The sequence below is a fragment of the Danio rerio genome, chromosome 14 (genome assembly GCF_052040795.2).
Source record: "Danio rerio strain M-AB ecotype USA chromosome 14, GRCz13ab, whole genome shotgun sequence".
Lineage (NCBI taxonomy): Eukaryota > Metazoa > Chordata > Actinopteri > Cypriniformes > Danionidae > Danio > Danio rerio.
In genome coordinates, this window is record NC_141034.1 from 43331062 (window position 1) to 43358722 (window position 27661).

At 37.3% G+C, this 27661-nt stretch overlaps 1 protein-coding gene and 2 long non-coding RNA genes across 4 annotated transcripts in view; 1 reads left to right on the plus strand and 2 right to left on the minus strand.

Annotated features, from left to right (window-relative positions):
- The window catches only part of glra4a (glycine receptor, alpha 4a), a 71681-nt gene extending 56398 nt beyond the window's left edge, over positions 1-15283 (minus strand). For both annotated transcript variants that reach the window (XM_087280942.1, NM_001442103.1), the window contains 1 exon segment: positions 14932-15283. Coding sequence is in view for 1 of the 2 variants with exons in the window: in NM_001442103.1 (NP_001429032.1) it covers positions 14932-14999 (68 nt within the window). In the remaining variant the exon portion in view is untranslated.
- The window catches only part of LOC147834015 (uncharacterized), a 262202-nt gene that overhangs the window by 105589 nt on the left and 128952 nt on the right, over positions 1-27661 (plus strand). The window lies entirely within an intron of this gene.
- Positions 2702-7344, minus strand: LOC147840878 (uncharacterized). Its single transcript, XR_015508053.1, has 2 exons — positions 4758-7344; positions 2702-4541 (listed from the first exon to the last, which is right to left on the minus strand). It is a non-coding gene; the product is annotated as an uncharacterized LOC147840878 (long non-coding RNA).

A 27661-nucleotide genomic window follows, 5' to 3' on the forward strand; every position in this document is an offset into this window, starting at 1 on the left:
AAAAATAGATTACCAAAACAAACTTTTCTAAAAATGTCTGGCTGGGTACTGCCTTCAAAATCCTACCTCTGGTCCATGTTGAGTATGTAATAACCAACACTAGCTCATTGAGGAAAATGTGCCTTTGGTTCAATATTTGAAAATGGACAAATATGTGTTTGCTGGTACATATGGCTGCATTTTATGTGCTGACTGCTTCCGGCATGACTGATTTGCTTGGTAGCTCACCACAAATGGACCAGGGTTTGGGTGCAGTGAAGGAAACAAAAGCAGTGTGAAAGCGCGGTAAAAGCATGTGGTGTATTTCCAATTATTATCCACAATGTACACTGTAGCCTCTAGTACATTTGTGAAAACAAAAACCCGCAAGGAGATTTAGTCAAGGTTACACATTTGTAAGTTGTCTGAAATGTAGCCCTGGGCATATATTTCCAATGAGCCTGGATTGGTAATAACTACACCCAAAACTGTCTTGTTCAAACTATTTATGTAAAATGAGTTAAAACAGCACAATTCTTAAGGTTTTTAGGACAACCTAATTGTTTTATGTTCAACCTACTTAAATTCGTAAAAAGGATTAATTTACCTTATTTGGTTTGTGTTGGGAACCCAGAATCTTTTACAGTGTACACTTTAGCAATTAGTTGACGTTACTTAAAAAAGTGAGTAAACCTGTTGCCTTAAATTATTAAGTAAAATAACTATATGTATAATTATAAAAACGAAGGTCAAAAAGGTTAAGTCAACTTAATAAAGTTTATGTACGATTTTTAAAAGTAAACCTGTTGCCTTAAAAGCAATAGGTTGACTTAACTCACTTTTTATTGCTTTTTATAGTGTAATTGTGGCTCTGGGGTTCTCCTTTTTTTTACTTAATTACCTTCGTTTAGTCTGCTGAGGTAATTCTAATACACTTGGGTGTATGTTATGATAGAAAAAATAAAAGGTCGACTGCTACCTAATATAAGTTTCTAAATATTCTCTAAGTGACTTAATTTTTTTTCTAAACAGGATCAGATCACACCAAAATACGAATGTAAAACTCTTATAAGGGTGTTTGCAAAAACTCCTTTAGATTGAACCACCATGCTGCATGACTTGAATGGCTCTCAACTGATTTAACTGCTAATGGCTCAGTGTTACTTCATGCTGTGTTCAGGCAGGGAATGTAGAGTCTTATCTAGAAGATACACTGACAACACAACATTCACACAGGCAGAAATGTTCTCTTTTTATGGATGCAAATACTCTCTTTGACCTCTTGGAAGCTTGCACTGGTGCCATTAGTCAAAGCAAACAGTGTGTGATGTAGTGAGGCTTGGGCCTGGAGGATTGGTGTCCAGAAACCTTCTTGGACATCTTGTAACTAAACACATAAGTCTGAGGGAAAATGCTCACTTTAAAAGAAAGATTCAGATGGCACTTAAAGACCTTTGCATCTGAATTCTTCAAATAAAGACAGAGATGAAAAAGACAACAAGAAAGTAATGTGGGAAGACCTGATGAGCTGATAGTGGAGAGCTTGAGTAATAGCTGGGCTTGCAACTGGTTGTGCAGACAGAGATAAAGAGCAAGTCAAAATGGTCATCCATGTCTAATTCAACCCTTTGGCTGCAACTCTAACCACTGGCAGACAGAAGTGAGTATATATATAAATATATATATATATATATAAATACACTCACCAGCCACTTTATAAGGTACGCCTGTACGTTAACCACATGGCAGCAACTCAATACATTTAGGCATGTAGACATAGTCAATACGATCTGCTACAGTTTAAACCCAGCATCAGAATGGGGAAGAAAGGTGATTTAAGTGGGTTTGAACGTGGCATGGTTGTTGGTGCCAGACAGCTGGTCTAATTGTTTCAGAAACTTCTGATCTACTGGAATTTTTATGCACAACCATCTCTAGGGCAGTTCTGTAGATGCAAATGCCTTGTCGATGCCAGAGGTCAGAGGAGAATGGCCAGACTGGCTTGAGCTGATAGAAAAGCAACATTAACTACAAGAAAAACTTGTTACAACCAAGGTATGCAGAAGAGCATTTCTGAACGCACTACACATTCAACCGTGAGGCGGATGAGCGACAGCAGCAGAAGACCACACCAGGTGCCACTCTTGCCAGCTAAGAACAGAAAACTGAGGCTGCAATTCACACAGGCCCACCAAAATTAAACAACAAAAGATTGGAAAAACGTTGTCTGGTCTGAGGAGTCACGATTACTACTGCATTGTAGGGTCAGAATTTGGTGTCTACAACATGAAAGCATGGATACATTCTGCCTTGTATCAACGCCATAGCCTATCTGAGTATTTTTGCTGACCATGTCCATCCCTTTATGATGGAATATTGTGCCATGTCCTGAGGCACGAATCATCTAATAAACATGACAATGGTTTCACTGTATTAAATGGCCTTCACAGTCACCAGATGTCAATCCAATAAAGCACCTTTGGGATGCGGTGGGATATATATATATATTTTTTATATATAATAAAAAAAATCAATAGGGGCTAATAATACTGACTTCAACTGTAAACACATACATATACATATATATCATACAAAATACATCTTTAGTGTTTTAGTGTGTCTGTTCTGCTAGCTGGTTAACTTGTAACTCCTAGTATCCAAAACTGGGGCTAGTTTTCAAATAGGGATGTTTTACTTGTTTTTTCTCTGGAGTATTGATGTATTTTTTTTTTTTACTTCAACTCTCATATTTATTTATTCTTATTGTTTCTGAGTATGATTCTATCCATTTTGGGTCAAATATGGATTTAAGTTCGGCCCTAACTGGATTTAATCACATATTCACACAAAAGTATAAAGTACTAGATAATTGGCTTATTTTGGATATTAACAGTGAGACTTTTTTTTTCACAATAGAATTTAACATGTGAAACGTTTGTCAAAGTCGAAAACACAGTGTTCTTATTATATTTTAATCTTTATGGTCCATAAGAGACTCATGTTTAGCATACGCCCTCATAATCAATCTAGGAAAGCAAAAACTTTTCTGTTGTCATAAAGAAATACACACATTGTATTATTTTCGTAATATAAACACTGAACTATACTTAAAACAGAAGCTCTGAATTATTTATCAGACTGATGCCAAACAATAAACATTGACACAATGTTTTCTGTAATGACTGTAGCTCTTTCGTCTTTAGAAATACAGTAATAGTATTTTACGGTAAATACTCTCAGACTCACTGGCTCCGTATCTTCCGTGACCTGTTGTACTTCTCTTGTCAAGACAGTCAGTCAATCACTCTAATGCTTTTGAACGTCTTTCTGATGCCTGTGGCTTGACCTCAGGCTGTGTTCGCATCCTTCTTGACCACTGCTGCTTTGCTCTTGAGAAACGGCGTCTGCCTCCGTTCCTCCATTAGGGAAAAAATCAGCTGTCATGCAGGGTTATTGGAGAAGGCCATAAGCTAAATAGATCAATAAACCACAATTGTCATGGCAACTGACCGGCAGAGCAAATCTCCAGCTGCTAGCATCGGCGCTCGCGTAACTGCTGTGACACCAGAAATATCAATAAACCAAACACTGGGTCGTCGCGGCCCAGTTTCTGAGCCCGTCTGGAGGTCAGAGCTTTAGTCGGGCATTTGCTGAAAAGCTGTGATTAGCACTATTGAATTTAATTTGTTTCTACAATAGTGGGCCGGAGTCAAGGGGGTGCCCTTACGGAGGATAATAATTTATTCAGCGTTCAGAGGAATTACACGGCTCCTGTGCGCTTGTGTTCTCATTTCATGCCGAAAAAAAAAACTCCCTGACATTGTGTTATCTGACGAGCACAGTTGTAATCCCCACTTCAACTTCCATCTCCCCTCACCCACCTCCCAAAACTGCTTCAGCAGCCATGCGTGACATAGGCTAGCGAACAGGAAAGTGGAGCAAAAGATAAAAAGAGGTAGACAGAGAGACTGATGTGTCCTGGTGGGTGTTTTTACTTGTGTTTACTGGCCATCCCTGAAGTAAATGATCTTATGTGATGCTATAGAGTCTAGGGAAGTGATGTTTGCACGCTCCATGTTCCTGTTCTGCAGGTATTGCGCTTATTCGTTGTCAGTGGCCATGCTTTTTTATTTATTAATACAGCACCTCCTGCCAAGTCCTCTTTTTGTTGCCTATTTTCTATTCGAAAGATCTCTCTTTAGGATTGGATAAGTCAAAGCTACCCAGCTGTTGTAAGATCTTTAGCTTCAGCCAAACTACGTTGTAGTACCATCATTGGATGTGACAAAGTGACCAGCATGCACAGCGGTAAAACAAATGGTCTGTTCCAAAATCTAGAGAGCTAGGCTGTTTACAAATGGTAGGCATCATACCATCACGCAATAGTTCTGTTTTTCCGAAGGCACTTTGTTTTGGCCTAATTTTAAAGCCCAGTGTACATGTTTTTATGCATAATACATATGCATAATATGCATTATGCATAATATAATTTTTTCCTCAACATTCTACACACAACACCCCATAATGACAATGTGAAAAAGGGTTGGGGAAGGATGAATTTGCTCTTCAGTGTTTGAACTCTCAGTAATGATTAAATCACACTGAACTGAGCTAAACTGAACTGAACTGAACTTAAACACTAAAACCTGAACCACACTGTTCCAGTTACTGAACCACACTGTTCCAGTTACTATGACCATTTATGTGAAGCTGCTTTGACACAATCTACATTGTAAAAGCGCTATACAAATAAAGCTGAATTGAATTGAATTGGATACAGAAAAAATTCTGCTGCTCTGAAAGTTCCAATGAGCACAGTGGCCTCCATCATTCGTAAGTGTAAGATGTTTGGAACCACCTGGACTCTTCCCAGAGCTGTCCGGCCATCTTAGCTACGTGATTGGGGGAGAAGGGCCTTAGTCAGGGAGGTGATCAATAACCTGATGGTAACTCTGTCTGAGCTCCAGCGTTCTTTTGTGGAAAGAGACGAACCTTACAGAAGGACAACAATCTGTACAGCAATCCACCAATCAGACCTATATGGTAGAGTGGCCAGACGGAAGCCACTTCCAGCCTGGAATTTGCCAAAAGGCATCTGAAGGACTCTCAGACCATAAGAAACCAAATTCTCTGGTCTGATGAGACTAAAATTGAGCTCTTTGCAGTGAATGCCAGGCGTTACATTTGGAGAAAACCAGGCACCGCTCATCACTAGGCTAATACCATCTCTACAGTAAAGCATGGTGGTGGAAGCATCATGCTGTGGGGATGTTTTTTAGCAGCAGGAACTGAAAGACTAGTCAGGATAGAGGGAAAGATGAATGCAGCATTTTTGTACAAAGACATCCTAAATAAAAACAGAGCGCTCTTGACATCAGACTGGTGCAACGGTTCATTTTCCAGCAGGACAATGACCCAAAGCACACTGCCAAAATATCAATGGAGTGGTTTCACAACATTGTCAATGTCCTTGAGTGGTCTAGCCAGAGCTCAGATCTACATCTTATTGAACATCCCTGGAGAGATCTGAAAATTGCTGTACACTGTTGCTTCCTATCCAACCTGATAGAGCTTGAGAGGTATTGCAAAGAGGAATGGGCAAAACTTCTCAAAGACAGGTGTGCCGAGCTTGTGGCATCAAATTCAAAAAAAATATGAGGCTGTAATTGCTGCCTGAGGTGCATCAACAAAGTATTGATGAAACGCTGTGAACACTTATGCACATGTGCTTTCTCAGCTTTTTTTAAAAAATAAATATGCAACAATTTAAAAAAATCGCCAAAAATTTCACATTGATATTCAGCTGTAATTTATTGTAAATCATAAAAAATAATGTTTAAAGAGTCCGAGAGCTACTTTCACATACACCCTCTCACGCCACACTTAACACAGAAGTCCCTTCTTTCACAGTCAGAAAATAAATGTAGGAAATTAAACAAGAAAAACTACAGAAGATGGCAAATCAATGGGTGCTCATTTTTGTGAGTGCACATCTATATGGAATAAAACATTTCTTTAATCTTCCTAAAATCACAAATATTTTTTATTGCGTATAAAAAAGTGCTGACACTAAATAAGGATATATTTTTCAAGTGCATACGCATGCATTTTTGACTGCATGTAAACTAACATCCACATAAAATCAAAGTTTACTTTGGGTTTAAAACAATATCACATTTATCCTTTGTAGATATGAAAATATTAAATACGACCCATAACACTGTTTAGCACTGTTACTTTAGCATCTGTCAGTCAAACTAATATTGCATTTGTCAAATAGTTTTGTGCGTCAATCAAATTCAAATATCAAAGGTTGTGATTCAATTCAACAAGTGCTAACACTGTGCTGCATTGCATTGTGTTCATTTAAATGTGAGCAGCTTATGACCTGGAGTTTTCAGGGTATATGGTGGCAGTAAATACATCTAAACTAATGTACTGAAATACTTTTAACTTTTTAATAACTTTAAAATATATGAATTTCAAATTCAAATGCAAGTCAATAGATTTAAGTTGGTGACAAAAAATTAATGGGACCTCTTTGTTTACACCTCAAAGTGCACTAGACTGATGCATTTAACATTAAAATGGCCAAAAACTCCAAATGATTTACAAGCTGCTTTGATTAATCAGTTAGTCTAACAAAATAAATACATATTATAACTACTTATGATTAATTGTGGACCCTGGAATCACCCATTTATGTAGAATGATCCATGGGTTAACCAGTTTTTCACTGTGAAAAACCCTAAAAATTGGGCTGGGCAATATTGCAAAAAAAATATTATCATAATATAATTTCATATCATTCGATATTAATAATTATTGAATATTTTAGCAATCTATTTTAGGAATAATTAAGCTATATTAGGATTTTATAATTTTTTTATTTAAGCAGTAAGCACTTTATTTTTACTTACCAACATTACTAAGGCAATTAGTTTTCATAGTCAAATCAAAAATATTTAAACAAAATATCTGATTTCTTTATAATAAAACAAGCATAAGTGCTAAAGAGACTCAAACTTAATATATAAAATGTTACAAAATGTGTGCAATGATAAAGCGTAAAAACTAAGCAATGCAGACTTTAAGGTAGATCAACATCTGTAAGGTGTGACTAATAATGATAAAGTAAACCTCAAACTCTGTCAACAATGATAATCAAATCTGAGCTTTCAAGTAAAGGAACCAGCCGCCATTATTCAAATGCATCACAAATTGCAACACTCTGCAACATTACAAATTGTGAAGTTGAATGACTACATTACCCCTATGCTAAAAAATTCAGATGAGGGAGCTGGTGGAAGGGATGCACAAGAAAAGGAACCAAAAAGCTACTTGGCGACATCATTTTTTATTTACAATCTCTTCACTGCGTCACTTGTGCGTGCGCTTCCACAACATGTGCATGTCACTCTCATGTGAGCGTCCTGCAAGTCACACACCTCCATTGGAAATGACCAACTTACACCCAGTTTATACCTACCCTAAGCTTATTAACACTACTTATTGACACAAGGCGCACACTTAGCAGCCATTTGAATAAAACTATAGCGCTTCATACTGAAACTTCATACCAAATCTTTATTTTTTTTTATTGATATTGACTATGGTCTTTGGTCAATAAATATCAATGCCGATTTTATCGCCCAGCCCTAAACTGTGTGTTTGTGTTATGGGATATGTTTTTGCTTATAAGTATGTTGTTAGTCCCACACAAGATGCTATTTTTGACCTATTGGTCACATAATAGGTTCATTGTGGTATTGATGCTCCCTTAGAATGAAGCTTCCTGTATAATGAGTTGCCTTTCATTACGTTTTGGAGCTATAATGTAAATAGATTTCTATAAAGAATATTGATTTTTTTCTTGAATATTGATCTGGGGGTTCCATCTCCTCCCACTAGTTCGTTAGACGCTAACCTGTTACGCTGTCTTTGAATTAGTAACAACATAAAGACTCCTTTATGCGCTTTTAATTGCACTGAAAGTAATAGCTCACTGTAGCAACCTCCAACAGGGCTTCAATCTGTCAAACCACGAGCGGGAGGAGAATCCCACAGGCCCTTCATTTAAATGAGGCGCTGCGGCCCAACCGCATTAGTTACACTTCATGTTGTGCATCTCCTGCAACGGTGCTGTATGGAAGCTGGCAGTGAAAAGAAATTCATTTCACCACAGCCCACTGGCAATGCGCTCAGGCTCAAAATCACTTTTGCCAGGTTAAAAGTCAAGCACCACACACGTAAGAGAATAGTTCATGTTTGGGAACGTGTCCAAATAAATGTTCTCGCAGCTGATCTCTTAACAAGATCTCTCAAGCTTTTCGACCTGTCTGAGTTTTCGGGGCGCCCTGCATGAAGTACAGCTTTGGTTTGGTAAAAAAATAAAGGCCATGCACTTTTCTCACACCTCGATGGTACGTGAAATTGTCCTGGAAAAATCATTCACACTATTGCACAGCAGTCTGTCACCTCTCGGCTGTATGTTCGTGCTCACTTCACTTGTGCTGCCGTCACAGTTTTGTTACAATACCTAGGTTAAATCTGCCTACCGGTGTATGCTCTCTTTGTTTTCACAGTAGACCTGCTGAGGTAGTCAGTCAAATATTTGTGGCAGAGGTGGAAGTGCTGTTTTTTTTTTTTTTGCAAGTGAAATGGGTGGAATACAATGTTGTTTCTGAAGTGCTTGTTCATTCCTGATTAGCAGATTATCAGAATGACCTAAAAGTGGTTACAAATTAAACGCTATGATTCGCTAAGTTTCTCATACAATATAATTATGCAGTTATGCTTTTAATATATTGAGTTTTAATCAGCATTCCTTTTTTTGTGCAGTAGCTTATCCGGTGAGAGAGATATGACTTTTAAAAGGGTTTTTAGGCAAGGCAAGTTGATTTATATAGCACATTTCGTACACAATGGTAATTTAAAGTGCTTTACATAAACAAGAATAAAAGAAACAAGAGAATAAAAACAACAGAGATTATAAACAGATAAAACGGGTTAAAATGTGTTAAAACACAGACATCATTTTATAGATAATATTCTGTTAAAAATTTTGGTATTGGGACTTTTTCAAGAGTTCACACTTAGCTAATGATTTATAAAAGCTTGTTTGGCATGCTGTCCCGGGAGAGAGCCCTGAGCTCAAGGGCTCCTCGAGCCCGGGGCTTCCTCCCGTTGGCAGAGCGAGAGGGGTGCCTGAGCTCGGGGGATCTCAGAACTCCCCTGCTGCGGTAGCTAAGGGAACACAGGGGGTTAGACAAAAGCTTGATTGTTAGGTATGTTGAATGTCTTTGGATGGTGGGAGGAAACCGGAGAACCCGGGGAAAACCCACGCGGACACGGGGAGAACATACAAACATACATACAAACTCCTCACAGAAACACCCACCGGTCCTGTGGAACCAGGGCTGGCAGTGTTCTTGCTGTGGGGCTCACAATGCTAACCACTGGGCCGCCGTGCCTCCCAATCAGAGGTAAAGGAGGAGAATAGGGGAGGAGGGGGGTTTCTTCCAAAAGAAGATAAAGTGAACTGAAAACTGTGGCTATTTATAGTTGCTTAGGGCTCATATGATTGGAAGATAGTGATTAGCAAATGCGAGACCGGCCATGATAAATCATAAGCACGTGATCCTCTCGAAATTAGTTTATGAATAAACTTCACTTAATTCCAAAAATTATTTATTAAAAAAGAAAATGATTATTTGTTATTTTTGCTTTCTGTTTCATCTATTTTATGCCAACACTGATAGTACTGTAGGTAATGTTTATACACCAAATAACAGATACCCCAGATCAGCATATAAGGGCGTTGAGTTACTGGAGATTCAACTAATTGCGTAAAATTCTGCTTTAAATGACTGTTTTGATTAAAAACAGAAAAAAGGTTTAAATTGTACTAATATTTTAGTAAAATAATAATATTTTAATGTTTTTACTGTATATTTGATTAAATAGATGCATTTTTGTGAGCATAAAACTTCATTTAGAAGCATTAACGGTTATCAATACCTAGGTACATACCTTTGTACTTCAAAATACCTTTGTACTTCAAAATAGTGTATTAGTGCATGAAATGATGTACTTGATATTAAAATCAAGCAAGAACTGATTAAATCAGTAATCTGATTTCAAAAATGCAGTGTTTTTTTAAATGCTTGTAATCAGATTGTTACTTGTTATGGGTTTTACCTGATTACAAATTATTCACACAATGACAGTACATTTTTCATAATTTACATTTTTTCAATTTGTTTTTTGAATTAATTATTACCAAAAATAGAGTGGACATGTTAAAGCATCATATCCATGCTACTAAACTTGGGACAAAAATTAACATTTTATTAAATGATTAAATAAATGGATAGACAGAAAGACGGATGGATGGATGGTACAGACAGACAGACGTATGAATAGATGGGTGGATGGATGGATGGATAAACAGACAGACATACATGGATGGATGGATTGATTGATGGATGGATGGATGAATGGACAGACAGACAGATGTATAGATGGGTGGATGGATGGATAGACAGATGGATGGATAGACAGACAGACGGATGGATGGATTGGGGGACGGATGGATGGACAGACATATAGAAGGATGGATGGTTGGACTGACAGACAGACATATAGATAGATTGATGGATGGACGGATGAATGGATGGATGGTTGGAAAGACAGACATATAGATGGATGGATTGAATGGAAAGATGGACGGACGGACGGACAGAAAGATGTATAGATGGGTGGGTGTGTGGATGGATGGATGGACAGACAGACGGATGGATGGATGGATGGACGGACGAATGGACAGACAGACAGACATGGATGGAAGGATTGATTGGTGGATGGATGGATGGATGGATGGATGGATGGGTGGATGGACAGACAGACAGACAGACAGAGAGACAGACAGACAGACACGTATAGATTGATGGGTGGGTGGATGGATGGATAGACAGATGGATGGATGGATAGACAGACAGACAGATGGATGGATAGACAAACAGATGGATGAATGGATCGGTGGACCGATGGATGGACAGACAAATAGATGGATCGATGGAAGGACAGACAGACATATAGATAGATTGGATGAAGGGATGGATGGCTGGATGGATGGAGGGATGGACAGACAGACAGACGGATGAATTGGTTGGATGGATGGATGGATGGATGGATTGGTTGATGGATGGATAGATGGCTGGACTGATCGATGGACGGACGGACGGACACACAGATGTATAGATGGGTGTAGATGAATGGATAAATGTACAGACGTACAGACAGACCGACAGACATATAGATAAATGGATGGATTGGTGGATGGACGGACAGATGGATAGATGAATGGATGGATGGCTAGTCAGACGGATGGATTGGTTGATGGATGGATGGATGGATGGATGGATGGATGGATGGATGGATAGATGGATGGATGGATGGCCAGACAGACGGATGGATTGGGTGATGGATGTATAGATGGCTGGGTGGATGGATGGATGCACGGACAGACAGACAGATGGATGGATGGATGGATATATGAATAGATTGGTGGATAGATAGATAGATAGATAGATAGATAGATAGATAGATAGATAGATAGATAGATAGATAGATAGATAGATAGATAGATAGATAGATAGATAGATAGGTGGATAGGTGGATGGATGGATGTATAGATGGATGGATGGATGGATGGATGGATGGATGGACGGACACACAGACGTATAGATGGGTGTAGATGGATGGATGAATGTACAGACCGACAGACATATAGATGAATGGATGGATGTACAGACGGACAGACAGACAGACAGACAGACAGACAGACAGACAGACAGACAGACAGACAGACAGACAGATTAATAAATGGACGGACAGACAGATAGATAGACAGATTAATAAACGGACGGACAGACAGATAGATAGACAGATTCCACAAATGATTTAAAAGTAATCCAAAAGTAGTCAGAATTCATTACACAAAATAACAATCTGGAATATATTGCTGGCTACACCCTTCAACTTTGTTTTTAATAGGCTACAATTTATAGTAATCTACCCACCCATACTATATATCCATAAGAGATGTTGTTGCCATGGGTGACAGTCATTATTCAGAAATATTTCAGATACAGCCAGCCAATCAGAATCACATATTCCATAGAAGCCTGCTGTGAATCTATATATAACTACTTTGCTCAGTGGCCTCTGACCTCTGCATTTCTAGCTGCTGCGAGTTGCACTCCCATGACTTCAGGGTCAGATTTGGCATTCGTTACTTTGGGATTGGTGGTAACAATGTATTCTCGCCTGGAAGTCGTGTATAGCTGAAAACTGAAATCTGTGTACTGCTTCATTATTAATTACACACTGAATCTGTGCTGCACGAACCTCCTTGTTTTCCATATCAGCGTCTCATATTTTCCTACAAATCCCACAGTTTGTGCTTTGACAGATGTCTTTATTTCACCCACAGCCAGCTGTTCTTTCAAACCACGTTAGTCTCTCTTTCTCAAGGTAATGTTCTTCCTATGTTTTCCCAAAGGTTACGCTCAGTTCAAAACTTTCATTATAAAACCAAAAGATGTCAGTGAAAACGCATAGTGACACATTCATCTCCCCTCAATCATTACACGGCTGACCTGTAGCCGGTACAGGCATGCTGATGCAAACAATGCCTTTTTTTCATCAGCCTTTTCTCTCCACATCCGTGCCCTTCTAATCAGCCACCTGCTGGATCTCCTTTCACAGCCATCCTCGCCCCCTCGCCTCCGAGTCGGACAGCTCAACCCAAACTCCGCTCATCTCTGCCTCCGTGTTCATGTCCGCTCTCCTTCGCCCACACGGTGTCTGCAGGTTGACACACTGAGATGCAGAGTGTCATCTCAAGCCTGCAAGTCACACCACGGGCCCTTCACAGACACTTTTCTGTGCTGTTGTGTGCATGTAACATGTCACATACGCCACATATACAACATGGTGCTCTGTCAGTCACTCTTTCAGTCTCGTGCGCTCTTTCTCAAAGCCTATTCACTGGTTGTATCTTTGGTTACATCATTGTGTCTGCAATATCATCTAAAACGACTTCAGTCCATCAATCTTCTGTTCACTCCTCAATAGAGCGTCTCTCTCTCTCTCAGAAATGGATGCTCGTCGCTAGAGCCGGGCTTTGGGATTATGCAAATTTACCTCCAGCTTGTGCACACCTGGATGCAATAGGGCATGAAACAAGGAGTGCACTCGCTGCAAAACTTTTCACCTTTTATATGCATTCAGACTGAGATGGTGTGGAGAAAATCACATTTTTGGACAGTTATTCTGTGTACGTTAGATGCTTTACATTACTGGATGTCTTCCTTTCTTCAGTTTAACCCTTTAAGGTGCACTACTTGAATTGAATAAATATACTGACACAACTCTGATAAATAGTATGATAAACTATGATAATGATAACCTATGGATGAAAGGTCAACCAGGTGGTTATCACATGATTTATATAGCACATGAATTGTTTATGTATTCCTTGTGCTCTTAAAAATCATGCTTGTTTTTTGTGTGCTGTTGGATTGTGTTTAGTGCTTTGTTAGACAGAATATTGTAAGTAAGTGAAAAAGTGTCACTTTTAAGTGCTCTTTTTATCTGTAATTAAAAATAAAAATACAAAATACAGAATTTCTCTATAACAATACAGAATTTCTGTAGAAAAATACAGAATTTCTCAAAAAAAAAAAACAGAATTTCTCAAAAAAATACAGAATTTTTTAAAAAAAATACAGATTTTCTCTAGAAAAATACAGAATTTCTTCCCTTTTTTGGACTGATATTCTGCGTGAGTTAGATGCTTTACACAATTGGATGTTTTCTTTTTCTTTCTTAAATGTAAAAGAGATATCACATGATTTATATAGCACAGGAATTGTTTATGTAGTCCTGCTGTGCTCTTAAAAATCATGCTTGTTTGTGATTAAGTGAAGCTTCGCTGTGAGATTTGTGCTGTTGGTTGGTGTTTAGCACTTTGTAAAACAGAATATTATAAATAAATAAAAAAGTGTCTTTTTTAAGTTCTCTTTTTTTTTATCTGTAATCGAAAATAAAAATACAAAACTACAGAATTTCTGTAGAAAAATACAGAATTCTCAAGAAAAATACAGAATTTCTTTACTTTTTTGTAATGGTAGTGGTGCAAAAATTGGAGGCTTGTTTGATTTTTTATAAAATGTGTTCAGAGAAACATCCAGCATACACTGGGGTCATTTATTATTGTTATTATTATTATTATTATTATTATTATTCATAATTTTATTTAATAATTTAAATAAAAATATTCTGTTCACCAAGGCAGCATTTATTAAATGTAAAAAAGTAAATGTTAAATACTTATTTATTAAATATTTATTTATTACTTATTGTTTGTAGTTTCAAATGTAATTATTACTCCAGTCATTATTGCCTTTATTACTATTTCCCTTATTTATAATAACAACAATAATATTACAGTGATTTCTGAAGGACCATGTGACTCTGAAGACTGAAGCAATGAAGCTGAAATATCATTAAAACCACTGGAATAAATTATTAAATTAAATAATAAACTACTTTTGAAGGGTTGTTTTATAGTACAATAGCATTTCACAATTTTACAATTTGTACTGTATTTTTGATGAATAAATGCAGCCTTGGTGAGCAGGAGAAGCTTATATATAACAATGTGTATATATAATGTACCTGCAAAGTTCATTTAAGGGGTTTTCTAATATGTATGATTTCGTAATAAAAACTGGTAAATTTGAGCTTTATCAGCATTAAAAAGTCAGAAATGTGGTCAGTTTTAATTATATATATATTCCATCAGAGACATTATTGACATTATGTACTCTCAAATGCAACAAACACGCATAACTTAAAAATTATAATAACCTCTGCTTGTCTTACCTGATAAAGCCCCCTTGGAAAAAGAAAAAAGACAAGACGTATAAAATCCTTATGACCTGAGGGAGCATTCTCTTGTTCAGTCTCTGTCTGTCTCAGACCGTTTGAAGAACTTACAGTCTACACAATTACCAAATCCAAAGAGGAGCAGGTAAAACTCGACAAGAATGCATTGTCTTGCAAAGTGATCCGAGGCTGTCTGTGAAGAAACTTCTTTGCTTTCCTCCCTGCTCACTTCTGCTGGCTGGAAAATCCTCCACAGTGTCCCCCTCCCTCCCTCAGACGACAGTGAGGATAGGTGAGAGAGCAAGCATGTCTGTGTGTCTGGGTTTGTGTTTTGAAGAGACTATGTGCTTTTCCCTTTCTTTCTCGCTCTTTTTTTTTATGGCCAGCTGCTCGCTCCAGGAATTATAATGGAGAGGATTTAAAGGGCCAGCAGCGCATTTGAAGGCAAGGAGATGCCGTGCGTTGAGCCCACTGAGAAGAAGAGCCGAAAGAGGAGGATATAAGAGATCTGAGAGGGGGATGGAGGTTTTTTTCTGGCTTTATGTTAGTTCTCTCTCCCTCCCTCTCTGTCTCTCTCTCTCTCTCTCTCTCTCTCTCTCTCTCTCTCTCTCCCTCTCTTTCTGGGTATGGAGAACTTACCATGTCTAGCGACTAACAACATGCAAGCTTTCATATAAATATTTAAAACTTGCTTTATAATGTGTAAATACCATGTAACTTGTGATGTTTGGTGTGTATGTGTATATGTGTGTTATTATTCATAAGTTTGTAACTTGTTTTGTAATTTACATATATAAATTATAAGTTTGAGGAGCTCTATTTTAACACATCTAGGCGCAAAGTCTAAAGTGCATGACGCAAAAGCATTAAGTGCATGTGCGAATCCACTTTTGCTTTTTTAAGGATGGAAAAACACCATTTGCACCCTGGGGCATGGTCTAACAGGGTTGTGCTTATTCTCTTAATGAGTTATGGGTGTGTTTTGAGCATAACGTGCATTAAATCAATCAGAGTCTCATCTCCCATTCCCTTAAAATCCTGATTTATACTTCTGTGTCAAGTGATCGGCATGACCCACGACGCATGCAATGTGTGTAGCTGAGCATTAATACTTCTGCACGTTGTTTCTGAGCTCTGCAATAACACTACCGAAACACTAGCTGGCAGTAGGTGTTTATGGTCCTCTGTGTCGAGTTCCTTCACTGGTGTTTTGTTTTTCTGGGAACGCTACCTTTATTTACAAGTGGCTTAAACTCGCTCGTTTTGGGGCTGGAAAAGACTTTGGGCAACACATTTAATCATAAGGTAAACACAAAACAACAGTCTCCATCCGGAGCTCCTTCACAGGACTCGACACTTGTAAACACTAGATGCACAGGACTTGCGCTGCTCTCACCTCCACCCACACATGTCAGCACTACCAAGTCGACAAATCACAGAGCTTGAGCTATGCGTCGTTGCGACGTGAAGTTACATTTTTTGAGTGGTGTGCTTCAGCATCGCTGACGGCCATGGTGAGGGCTATGTGTCCATGCGTAGGCTGCGCCGTAGCATGCACTTGAGGCAGAAGTATAAATCAACCTTGAGTTGGTTGCATTATGCCATGGCACATTTGGTATTTACAATGCAGACTTTGTGAGTGGAAAAGCTGAACACTTCACTAGTGAGAAAACAGTTTAACAGACCATCTGCAGTGCGAGGACAAAGAATAAGCCTCCTCCATTTAGCCTCTTTACTTTCTCTTATCTTTACTCCTTTACTTTCTGGATAAGGAAATTGTGGAAATTCACTCCACTGAAGACATCTATTTAGCCTACATATTTAATTTTGTTTGTTAAGCGCACAGATTTGTTATAAATTTATTTATAAATTCAGATTTAATTTCCAGCAAATTAATAAATGAACTATAATTATAAAGTGTGGTCAAAAACTGAGTTATATCTAAACACACGTCCTATTCTTATACCCCATATGGTGATGCAAAACCCAACAGATGGACAAATGAAAAAATACAAATATCATTCATTAGTTAATTTTCTATTTGGTTTAGTCCCTTTATTAATCTGGGGTCGCCACAGCGGAATGAACCGCCAACTTATCCACCAAATGTTTTACGCAGCGTATGCCCTTCCAGCTGCAACGAATCAATAGGAAGCATCCACACTCATTCACACACACAGACAATTTTAGCCTACCCAATTCACCTATACCCCATGTTTTTTGGACTTGTGGGGGAAACCGGAGCACCCGGAGGAAACCCACGCGAACACGGGAAGAACATTGAAGCTCCACACAGAATGTCATAATGTCACAAATACAAAATATCATGAATAAACCCCCCCAAAAAAGCCCCCCGAGATGAAGAAGACATGGAGGCAGTGGTTTTTATATTTATGTAGAAAATAATAGTTTTTGTAACATTTTAATCATTTAATATTTTATTCATATGTAAAGATATGTGTATATTGCTGTACATCCTGTGTGTATTAAGCAATATGTTAGTGTTTGGACCTGCATAGGCACATTACTAACACCCTCTGCGCTAGACTTCAGATCAGGTTTTAGTTAGTCAATGGTGCAGCCTGTTACAGTTACAGCAATGCGCCAGCAGTGCACCTTAACGCACTTATTTTTAGACCGGAGCACCCATGAGTTCAGAAAGTAGCACAAATAGATTTGCTATTTAAGCAACGTGGTGCAAAATGTGAAAATTACAGTTGCGCTGGTCTGAAAATAGCAACAAATCACACCATACACGTCTTGCGCCGGGTGTATGATAGAGCCTTAAAAGTGGTTTATATGTTTGTTTTTGATTATTTTATTTTATTTTCAAGGGACAGAGGGAAAGTAAGAAAAGTAAGACAGTTGTAATTTTTTATTCTTTATTAAATACTACAATGTATGGTTTTGTTAAATACCAATAAAAATAATTAAAAATAAACTTTAAATTGTGCAATTTTTATATGATTCACATGACAAAACAAATACCATAATTAAAATTTTGTAAAAAAAAAAAATAAAAAATAAAAAATGAAAACAAAATATTACAAAATAATAAATAGGAATAAAATATAAATAATATAATGTAATTAAATAATAAATTTTAATGAATTAAATAAAAAAGTAACATTTGAAAACAATCAAAATGACCAGCACTAAACCAGCACAAACCAGCTCAGACTGGTATGAAATTCAATTCAGCAGGGCATGAAGAAAAAAAATGTTTGAAAGGGCTGTTTTTGGCTTTGTAAACTGGTGATGAAAAGGCACCACATGAGAAATTTCATTCTGAATGAAAAATTACTTGTGGCTCCTGACCATCAAATTACCTCAGCTGGAGTCATTTATCTTCTCAGTGGATGACACCGCCGATACCAGCATCTCCTAAGGAGATAAAGGTCTCGCTCTTTTTAATCTTTTCAGAGGGAAACACGTGAGATTAAAACGCTCACCTCTACAATTATCTCTGTGCTCCTGGTGTACAGCGCTTAGCTTATGAAAGATGCATTACAACCTGTTAAAAAGATGAATCAGAAATGTGAAGCTTGAAAACACAAGCAACCCCACTTCATTTATTTCTTTGTTATGACCATGAAATTCACTGCCTCAAAAAGCATTTATCCCTGAGTGGTTCTATCCTAAAAACATTGCTATATATAATGAGATATGTTGTGAAATTGAGCCTATATATCTGAAATGCTGTATATTTGATTTGTTTGTAATGCTCAGGTTGCCAACACTGCTGTTGTACCTTTATGCTGAGCTGACTCTCTAGTTTCCCTTGTGTATGGCGCTCACATGGCTGTAGGCTGACACAAAGACATATGGGGCTGGAGATCCATCCGTCAACACGCTGAGACCAAACACCATGAAGGGGCATAGAAGTGGAAACCAAATATAGTTGAATATCAATTGCTGTGACATCTCTGCCCTATTGGCTTGGCCACAAATCAAGTCAGTAAGCCAGTGGTCTGCACGCGGTATCTGTCTCTGATGTCCTTCACAGCTTCAGCAGTACTGCCTGATTCTTCAGTCTCTCTCCTGTAGCGCTTAGATCTCAATGACTTCACCACCGGTCTATTACTAAGGGTTCATTCTTATCTTGTGTATATAACAGCATCATATGCTTATCTATCTATCTATCTATCTATCTATCTATCTATCTATCTATCTATCTATCTATCTATCTATCTATCTATCTATCTATCTATCTGTCTGTCTGTCTGTCTGTCTGTCTGTCTGTCTGTCTGTCTGTCTGTCTGTCTGTCTGTCTGTCTGTCTTTCTGTCTGTCTGTCTGTCTGTCTGTCTGTCTGTCTGTCCGTCCGTCCGTCCGTCCGTCCGTCCGTCCGTCCGTCCGTCCGTCCGTCCGTCCGTCCGTCCGTCCGTCCGTCCGTCCGTCCGTCCGTCCACCTATTTGTCTACCTTTCATTTTGACAATCAGTTCATCCATCCATCCATCCATCCATCCATCCATCCATCTTTCATTTTGGCAATCAGCCCATCCATCCATCCATCCATCCGTCTGTCTTTCGTTTTGACAATCAGTCCATCCATCTGTCTGTCTTTCATTTTGGCAATCCATCCATCCATCCATCCATCCATCCATCTGTCAATCTTTCATTTTGGTAATCAATCCATCCATCCATTCAGCTTTCATTTTATCCATCAATCCATTTGTCTATCTTTTATTTTGTAAATCAGTTCATCCATCCATCAATCCATCTGTCTCTCCTTCATTTTAGCAATCCATTCTCCAATATAGACCACTATCTATCCATCCATCCATCCATCCATCCATCCAGTTATCTATCCATTCATCCATCTGTCTATCTTTTATTTTGGAAATCAGTCCATCCATCCATCCATCCATCCATCCATCCATCCATCTGTCTGTCTTTCATTTTGACAGTCACTCCATCCATCTATCTGTCTATCTTTCATTTTGGCAATCCATCAATCTATCCATCCATCTATCAATCCATTGACTTCACTGTGAATTGCTGTTCACCAAATGCACTTACAATCATATTAGGGGGTCTCTCCTCACCACCACCAGTGTTTGTTTTATGTCCATAGAATAACATTAAATGACTTAATATGCGGCTGGAAGGGCATCCGCTGCATAAAACATATGCTGGATAAGTTGGCAGTTCATTCCGCTGTGGCGATCCCAGATTATTAAAGGGACTAAGCTGAAAAGAAAGTAAATGCATGAATGGATGACTTGTGTATTACATTTCAGTTCTGGGGCTTGATCAGTTGGGGCATATTTCTTTTCTCAAATAGATGTATATGAAGCTCTTTCAATCCAGTGTATAAAATTACTTATTACTATTTAAATAAATAAATAAATAAATAAATTATATATATATATATATATATATATATATATATATATATATATATATATATATATATATATATATATATATATATATATATATATATATATATATATATATATATTACTTTGCAAATAGACTCAGTTATAGATACAGCCCAAGTAATACTGTAAAAACTATGACAGTATAAATGAAGTAAAAAGATATGTAGACAGCTAGTCAAATTCTTGCCTAACTTAAGAATGTTTTACAGTACATCTAAATTGGCTCTCTATGCAAATATTCTTTTTCTGTCACTTTGAGAGAACCACAAAACTCCCTATTTGATTATGGTGCGTATAACAATTAAGCTTGATTGTATTTTTTCATCTAGAGACGACTCATTGATGTCTCAAGTATCTGTGATGACTCTCTTCCTGATCCACAAAGACACACTGAAGAGCTTCATTTCAAAAAAAAGATTTGCTGTTTCCTTTTTTCAGTGGTATTTAGAGAGTTTACAAAGCCTACAAAGGGCAGTAGAACCCTGTGGATTTGATATGTCCTTGTTTGAACTATTTCAGAATGGCAGTTGTTTGTTATTATAAAATCATTTTGTTTGCTAATTGTCCACTGTTAAATATCATAGCCTCAGATCAATAAACGGTCAAACCACGAATGACAATAGTGTCACAATTACTTAATTTGTGGGATGTCAAGAGCCAGTGCACATAAAGATCCATATGATTAATCTTAAATTAAAAACTCTGCTTTTTTCTAAACCCAGATCCTATTTTGTATTAAACAAAAGTGAATTTAGTTTGCATGTCAGATGGTTTTGTGAGGCTGTTGAGTGCATGAATTTCCCCACACATTGAAGAGTATGTGTCTGCTCATATCTCAAGCCTCATGCATAAAGATGCCTCTCTCCTCCTTTAAATCCAATCTCTATGGCCTTTATCTGCTCTCACACATGCATTTTCATATGTCTGTGGAACTTCTTTTCCTTTGTGATTAGACATAGACTTGCTCCGTTTGAATTAGTTATTACCACTCTTCCATAAATGAACAGTTGCATAAACATTCATTTTGATAGACAGTAATTAAAGGGGTAGTTCACCCAAAACGGAGAGTTTTGTCATCATTTATTCACCCTCCACTTGCCGCAAAACAGTTTGAGTTTCTTTTTTTTTCTGTAAAATGCTAAATATGTTATTTTGAATAATATTGGATACTTGTAACCAGTAATTATTTTGTGTTCAACATAAAAAGAAAACTTATTAAGGTCTGGAACCACTACAGGGTGGAGGCATTTTCATTTTTGGTGAACTATTCATTTAATTCCTTTATTAACTTATGACGCTAGTTCAGAGCATGCATCTTTAAGGCATAACTGACCCCATATATTTTTTTCACTATTTACTCACCCTAAAGTAATTCCAAGCCTTTATGAGTTTCATTGTTCTGTTGAATGCAAAAGTTTTACATTTAGTCATTTAGCAGACTCTTTTTTTTTTTTTTTTCTCAAAGCGACTAAAGACTGGTTTATACTTCTGCATCCAGTGATCGGCATAACCCATGGTGCCTGCCTTGCATGTAGTCGGGCAGTCATACTTCTGTGTGCTGTTTATGTTGCTCTGCAATAACACTTCCGAAACAATAGCTGACAGTAGGGTTTTATGTTCCTGTGTCGAGCTTCTTTACGGGTGTTTTTTTTTTGCTACCTTAACCCTCCTGGGTCTGAGGGTGTTTTGGGGCTCTGGAGAAGTTTTGACATGCACTGACATTTGTGTTGTTTTCAGTATCTTAAAAACATATTAATGGCTACAGTGTGATAACGCTGTAAACAGCACAAGTTGGGCTATAATAATACCTAAGCAGCATGTTTGTATGTGTTTGTGTTTTTGAGAAAGAAATGTTTATGCATGGTTAGTGAAAAACAAAAATTTTGAAGTCACTGAAACAAGGCCGCGAAACACACAGAGAACATTTGTGCACAAGACTTTTGAGAACTGGATCTGGTAGTCTAGTGTTTTTGCTTCAAAATAATGTGAGAATCATCTTGTTAACTTGCTCACAGAAAGCAATGTAATGAATTAAAAATTCTAAGTCACTTTTTCAGTGAATTTGGTTTATGCGAGAAGGTGTGAACTATCATTACTATGCAGTGAGTAACACAAGAGAAGACAAAGACCTGCATAATGAGCTGCATAATGAGCCATCAGACAGGTACAGTATGTGACTAGGAGGGAAGAGTTTCAAGTAGGAATCAGAGTTTATATACTTTTTTGTTTGCAGTTTATTTAAAATATATTAATCACACAAAATAACTGGAGATACATTTGTGAGAGTCAGTACACTCTATAAAACTCTGCAAACTTATATATATATAGCTGACAGTAGGGTTTTAAGTTGCTGTGTCGAGTTTCTTTATGGGTGTTTTTTTTTTTTTTGCTACCTTAATGTACAAGTTACTAAAACTCACTCATTCAGAGGCAGGAACGGGCAGACATGCAACAGCATTAATCACAAGATAAACACAAAACAAAAGTTTCCATCTGGAGCTGCTTTACAGGATTCGACACTTGTAAACATCGGGGTTACGGCTGTCAGCACCACCCACACTCGTCACCAATATCAGCCTGACCAATCACTGAGCTTGTTTAGTTACGTTTATTGACAGGTGTGCAGCAGCATTGGCGTCAGCCACGACGAGGGCTGTGCGACCACATGAGGCTGTGCTGGACTATACCCATGCGTTTGATGCAGAAGGATAAATCAGCCTTTACAATTGAGGAGGCTTTCAGCAATTCAACAAGAAGAGGCAATACACACAATAAGTGCTAATTATACAAAGAGGAAGGGGAGTTTTTCCCATACAGAGAGAAAATTGTGTTTTTAGTGGTTTTATCAACTCACCTGTGTGAAACACATACCAGTCAACATTGGGATGTAAAAATACAGGATATACGCCCCCCCCCCCCAACCCCCCATTTATATAATATATATATATATAATATATATATATATATATATATTAGTTTAGAATTAGAAAGTAGAATGCGGCTGGAAGGGCATCCGCTGTGTAAAAACTTGCTGGATAAGTTGGCGGTTCATTCCGCTGTGGCAACTCCGGATTAATAAAGGGACTAAGCCGACAAGAAAATGAATGAATGAATGAGTTTATGACAACAGGATCTCCAGCAAAAAAAAAAATTAAAAGATGTCATTTTATATTGTAAAGAAATCTGTGTTTATGAAACTTTTGTATTACATTTGTATTAAATAATAAACATAATAAACATTTGTATTATTTAGCCTGACATGTTTGCTGCTCCAAAATATTTTAAATGTTTCTCAAAATAAAATATATTGGCTGAAAAATTTACTACTCGACCGACAGAAAAGTAGGTTCTATATAGTATGAATGTGAGTAGAATGAATGGAACTTGAATGTACTACGGATGCCATTTTGTCATCATCACGTGACATACCTGCTTCACCCCCATTTATGAATTCTCTCAGGGTGCACCATAGGATAGTGTAGCGTCTATCAGATGTGCACTTCGAAAACTCGCTGGAATTTGTAGGCCATCCGGCTGCTTCTGCCATACTGTTTTTCGAATTTTTATGAAATCAGATTTCAGTTTTTAGCGTTTTATATTGTATGGAAATTGAAAAACTGAAAATAAAATAAAAGGTTCAGCCTATTAAAATCAATAACCTATACAGAAAATAAATCAAGTGATCAAATCTCGTCCACTTTTTATTTACTATATTTAATTACTGATTAGCTGCAAATCCCTCATTTGTTTTGTTTGATAACAGAGGTATCCCTTTGAGAAGTCAGCACCGTTACTAGAATAGACAAATTGAGAGGTTGCATAGGAAGGGCAACAGTTGACGCACAGCTTTAATGGAAAGGAATCGAATGTGGCCATTTTAATATTAATTCCAGCATGCTTTCAAGACAATATAAAGTGAAAGCAAAATTCTCTTGAACAGTTCTTGCAATTATATCACTTTTGAGATTGGTTCTTTGATGCTGCTTTTACTTTTCATAAAAATATTAATAGTACTGAAATATTAAGAAAATAAATAAACGGAATGATAATGGCATAAAATTGTAAAATACAGGAGAATCACAACATAAACAGGTGGTGAAGCACACTTTATAAATGCATAGTGCAAGAACGTGTCAGGTGCAAATTTGCAAAACTGGTGGAAGTACTGTAACAGTTAAAGTTAAAGATAAAGAGAGATTAAATAAAGAGAGATGAAAGAGTGTGTTCTACAGGTGGTTTGTCAACCCCACTGACCTGTGTGAGGCACACTCAGTTTGGGGTTGTCGTATGGTCAGTTGTTCGCAGAGAAGATGGATTTTTAGTTGGCGTTTGAATGGGGAATCAGCAGTCCATGTGGGAATGGGAAGATCATTCCACCAACAAAAAGAAAGTATTTTGAAGAATGTTACACTGGTAACCACTGACTTCCAACAAACTACAACAAGAATGGGCAGGTAAACATGTAGCATACATAAAAAACAGTATATAATCATTCTGTGTGCTCCCAGTTTAGAGGTTATTGATGCGATGTTATTCATTGTTGTAGCATAATATGGATATTTATAATCCTCCGTGCAGTTACTGAAGCCAGCATGTGGGTATAATCGTCTGGTGTTGTCAGTCCCTTTTCTGCTAAGGTGCACAAAATCATATTGGAAACCCCTCCAGCTTCCCTCTATTGGAACAGTGGGGTTTCACATTGCTAGGCTATCTGGTCCATCTTAATAAACACTTGTGCAGGATCTCAGCACGTTTCATTTTTCACCTCTGTATAATATCAGGTCTTTGACATGTTTTTACAGCTCAGTATTTTAAATAATGCTTCAAGGTAGCACACATTTCATGCTATGAGGCTATTTATTTCCTGTGCCTGACACACAATTACATTGGAATCTATGAGATTCAAGCAGGATGATAACCTTTGTGGAAAGTCGTATCCACCAATCCCAGAGTGAAGATAAATTAAAACCAAAAAACTAGGGTGGCAGGGAATTCCTACTTGCGGCACAATTGCACACTGTACCTTGTCGATCATTGAGAATGCTGTTGCCAGTAAGTGTGTGAGACCTTTCTTGAAGTGTAGTTTTATATTGCAAAAATTCTCAACGTTTTTGAGACATTAAACTTTGATAGCAGAGTATTTATGTGCAGAAACTAATTGTGCTCACTGCAGAAGCTGTTGATTTTTATTTTTATTTATTTGTAGATTACAATTTGATGAAGTTTTTAATGTTTATTTTTGTTCCTTTTTTGTCTTAAACTATTAAATTGACCTAAATAAATTAATATTTCCGTAAAATATAAAATAAATATTATATGCATCTAGATAGATAGATAGATAGATAGATAGATAGATAGATAGATAGATAGATAGATAGATAGATAGATAGATAGATAGATAGATGGATAGATTTTAACATAGTTTATTATCCTCTCCTTTTTCTCCTTAAGTTGACCATTCTGCCACTGACCTTCTTGCCTTTTTTCCCGCATGTCAGGCTCTGATGGAGTCTAGCAGCTGTGGTGTATATGAATGCTGAGAGCTTTGCCATTAGCATTAATAGCCGGACAAGCACAACATGACATAGAAAGGTCACATTGTGATGATGAAATGAGCCGCTCTGGGTTGTTAGGTTTAGTGGCAAAAGTCCGCAAACGAACAGGTCCACCTGAAATATAAAAATAGAAGAATTATTATCACGCACAAGTGGTTCCAAACTTTTGTGAGTTTCTTTTCCCATGTTATAAAAAAAAGTTAGAATTTGGTAGCCGTTGACAGTAATAGTTGGAATTAGGGATGTTATAATTCACTCAACTCCCAATTTGATTCTATTCGATTCATGATTTGATTTTCTCACCTTTATTTATTTATTTACAAAATGAGATCGAAAACATTGTAGTTAATGAAAATGTGTCATTTTATTGTGCTATTGAGCCATTTCTTTATAAAAGTGAACCATAACAAACTAAATTGAGTTAAATAAATAAAAAAATAAAATAAAAATCTAATTGGTTAAAAATAAATAAATAAATAAATAAATAAATAAATAAATAAATAAATATCTTCATATAAACAAAGTTTTGCCTGTGCACTTTCCATTTAAAAATATAGGCAGCCTCTGCATTTCAACAAAGATGCAGCATTCATGCAACATGAGCAGTTCTCAATCTTATATTTAATCAGAGTCTATTATTTTAGAATTTAAAGCAAAAACAGAATGGTCTGGCTTTAGTTGTCAAACTGCTGAGGCAATTACATAAAACATCTGATTGGAAAGCAGATAAGCTGAATAAAATGAGTTCAGAAATTTGATGCTCTTTTATTGCGATGGGGAGAACATGCAAACTCCACACAGAAGTACCAACTGACCCAGCCAAGACTCTAGCGATCTTGCTGTGAGGCGACAGCGCTACCCATTGCGCCACCGTTACACAATAAGTGAAGTTTATTGGTAAACTAATTTTGAAAGAATCACGTGCTTATGATTGCTTGTGGCTGCTCCCGCATTATCCAATTTATGATTCACCAATCAGATGATTTCTAAGCCACTATAAATACCCTAAGTTCCATATAATAGTCATCTTCATTTTGAAGAATCTCTCCTTCAACCCCTACCCTTCCTCCTTTCCTAGATTGGTGGCGCGGTGTCCCAGTTGTTAACACTCCCACTTGCTCCCCTCTCACCCTGCAAACAGGAGGGATCCCCGGGCTCAAGGATTTTATGAGCTCTAGGCTCTCTCCCAGGACAGTATGCCAAGCAAGATTTAAAATTAAGAAAGTGTGAACTCTTGAATTCATATTCTTTTTTTTAATACTTTATTTATATTTATCTTTTTTAAGGAAAAAAACAAGGAAATACAAATAATACATTTTAAAAAATAATAATAATAAAATAACAGTTGACTGGTCACATATTTCCTAACAGGTCACATTAACAAATACATATAGAATCAGATTACACTGTATAAAGGCATAAGTACAATCCATTTCTCCCAATATTGTTTTTAAGGGGTGGTCCAGAAAGTAATTTTAAGTAACATGGATCGTTCACATATCTTTTGCGACTTCGTTGTCTGAGATGTAAAACGCATGGAAAAGCTGCCGATAGAAAAACTGCCGTCGCACACAGAGAGAGATGCACATGCTGTGCGTGTATGTGTGTGTGTTTGTTTGTGTGTGTGTTTACAGCAGTTTGACTGATAAATATGGATTTGTAGCTAAATCGTTGGTGGTGGCGATCATCATTTCCCGTTGTTTACATCTTTGCTACAACAAACAACAAACATACAACAGGCTAGACACTGTACTTGTCATGATCAATTTTAACAAATAAAAACAC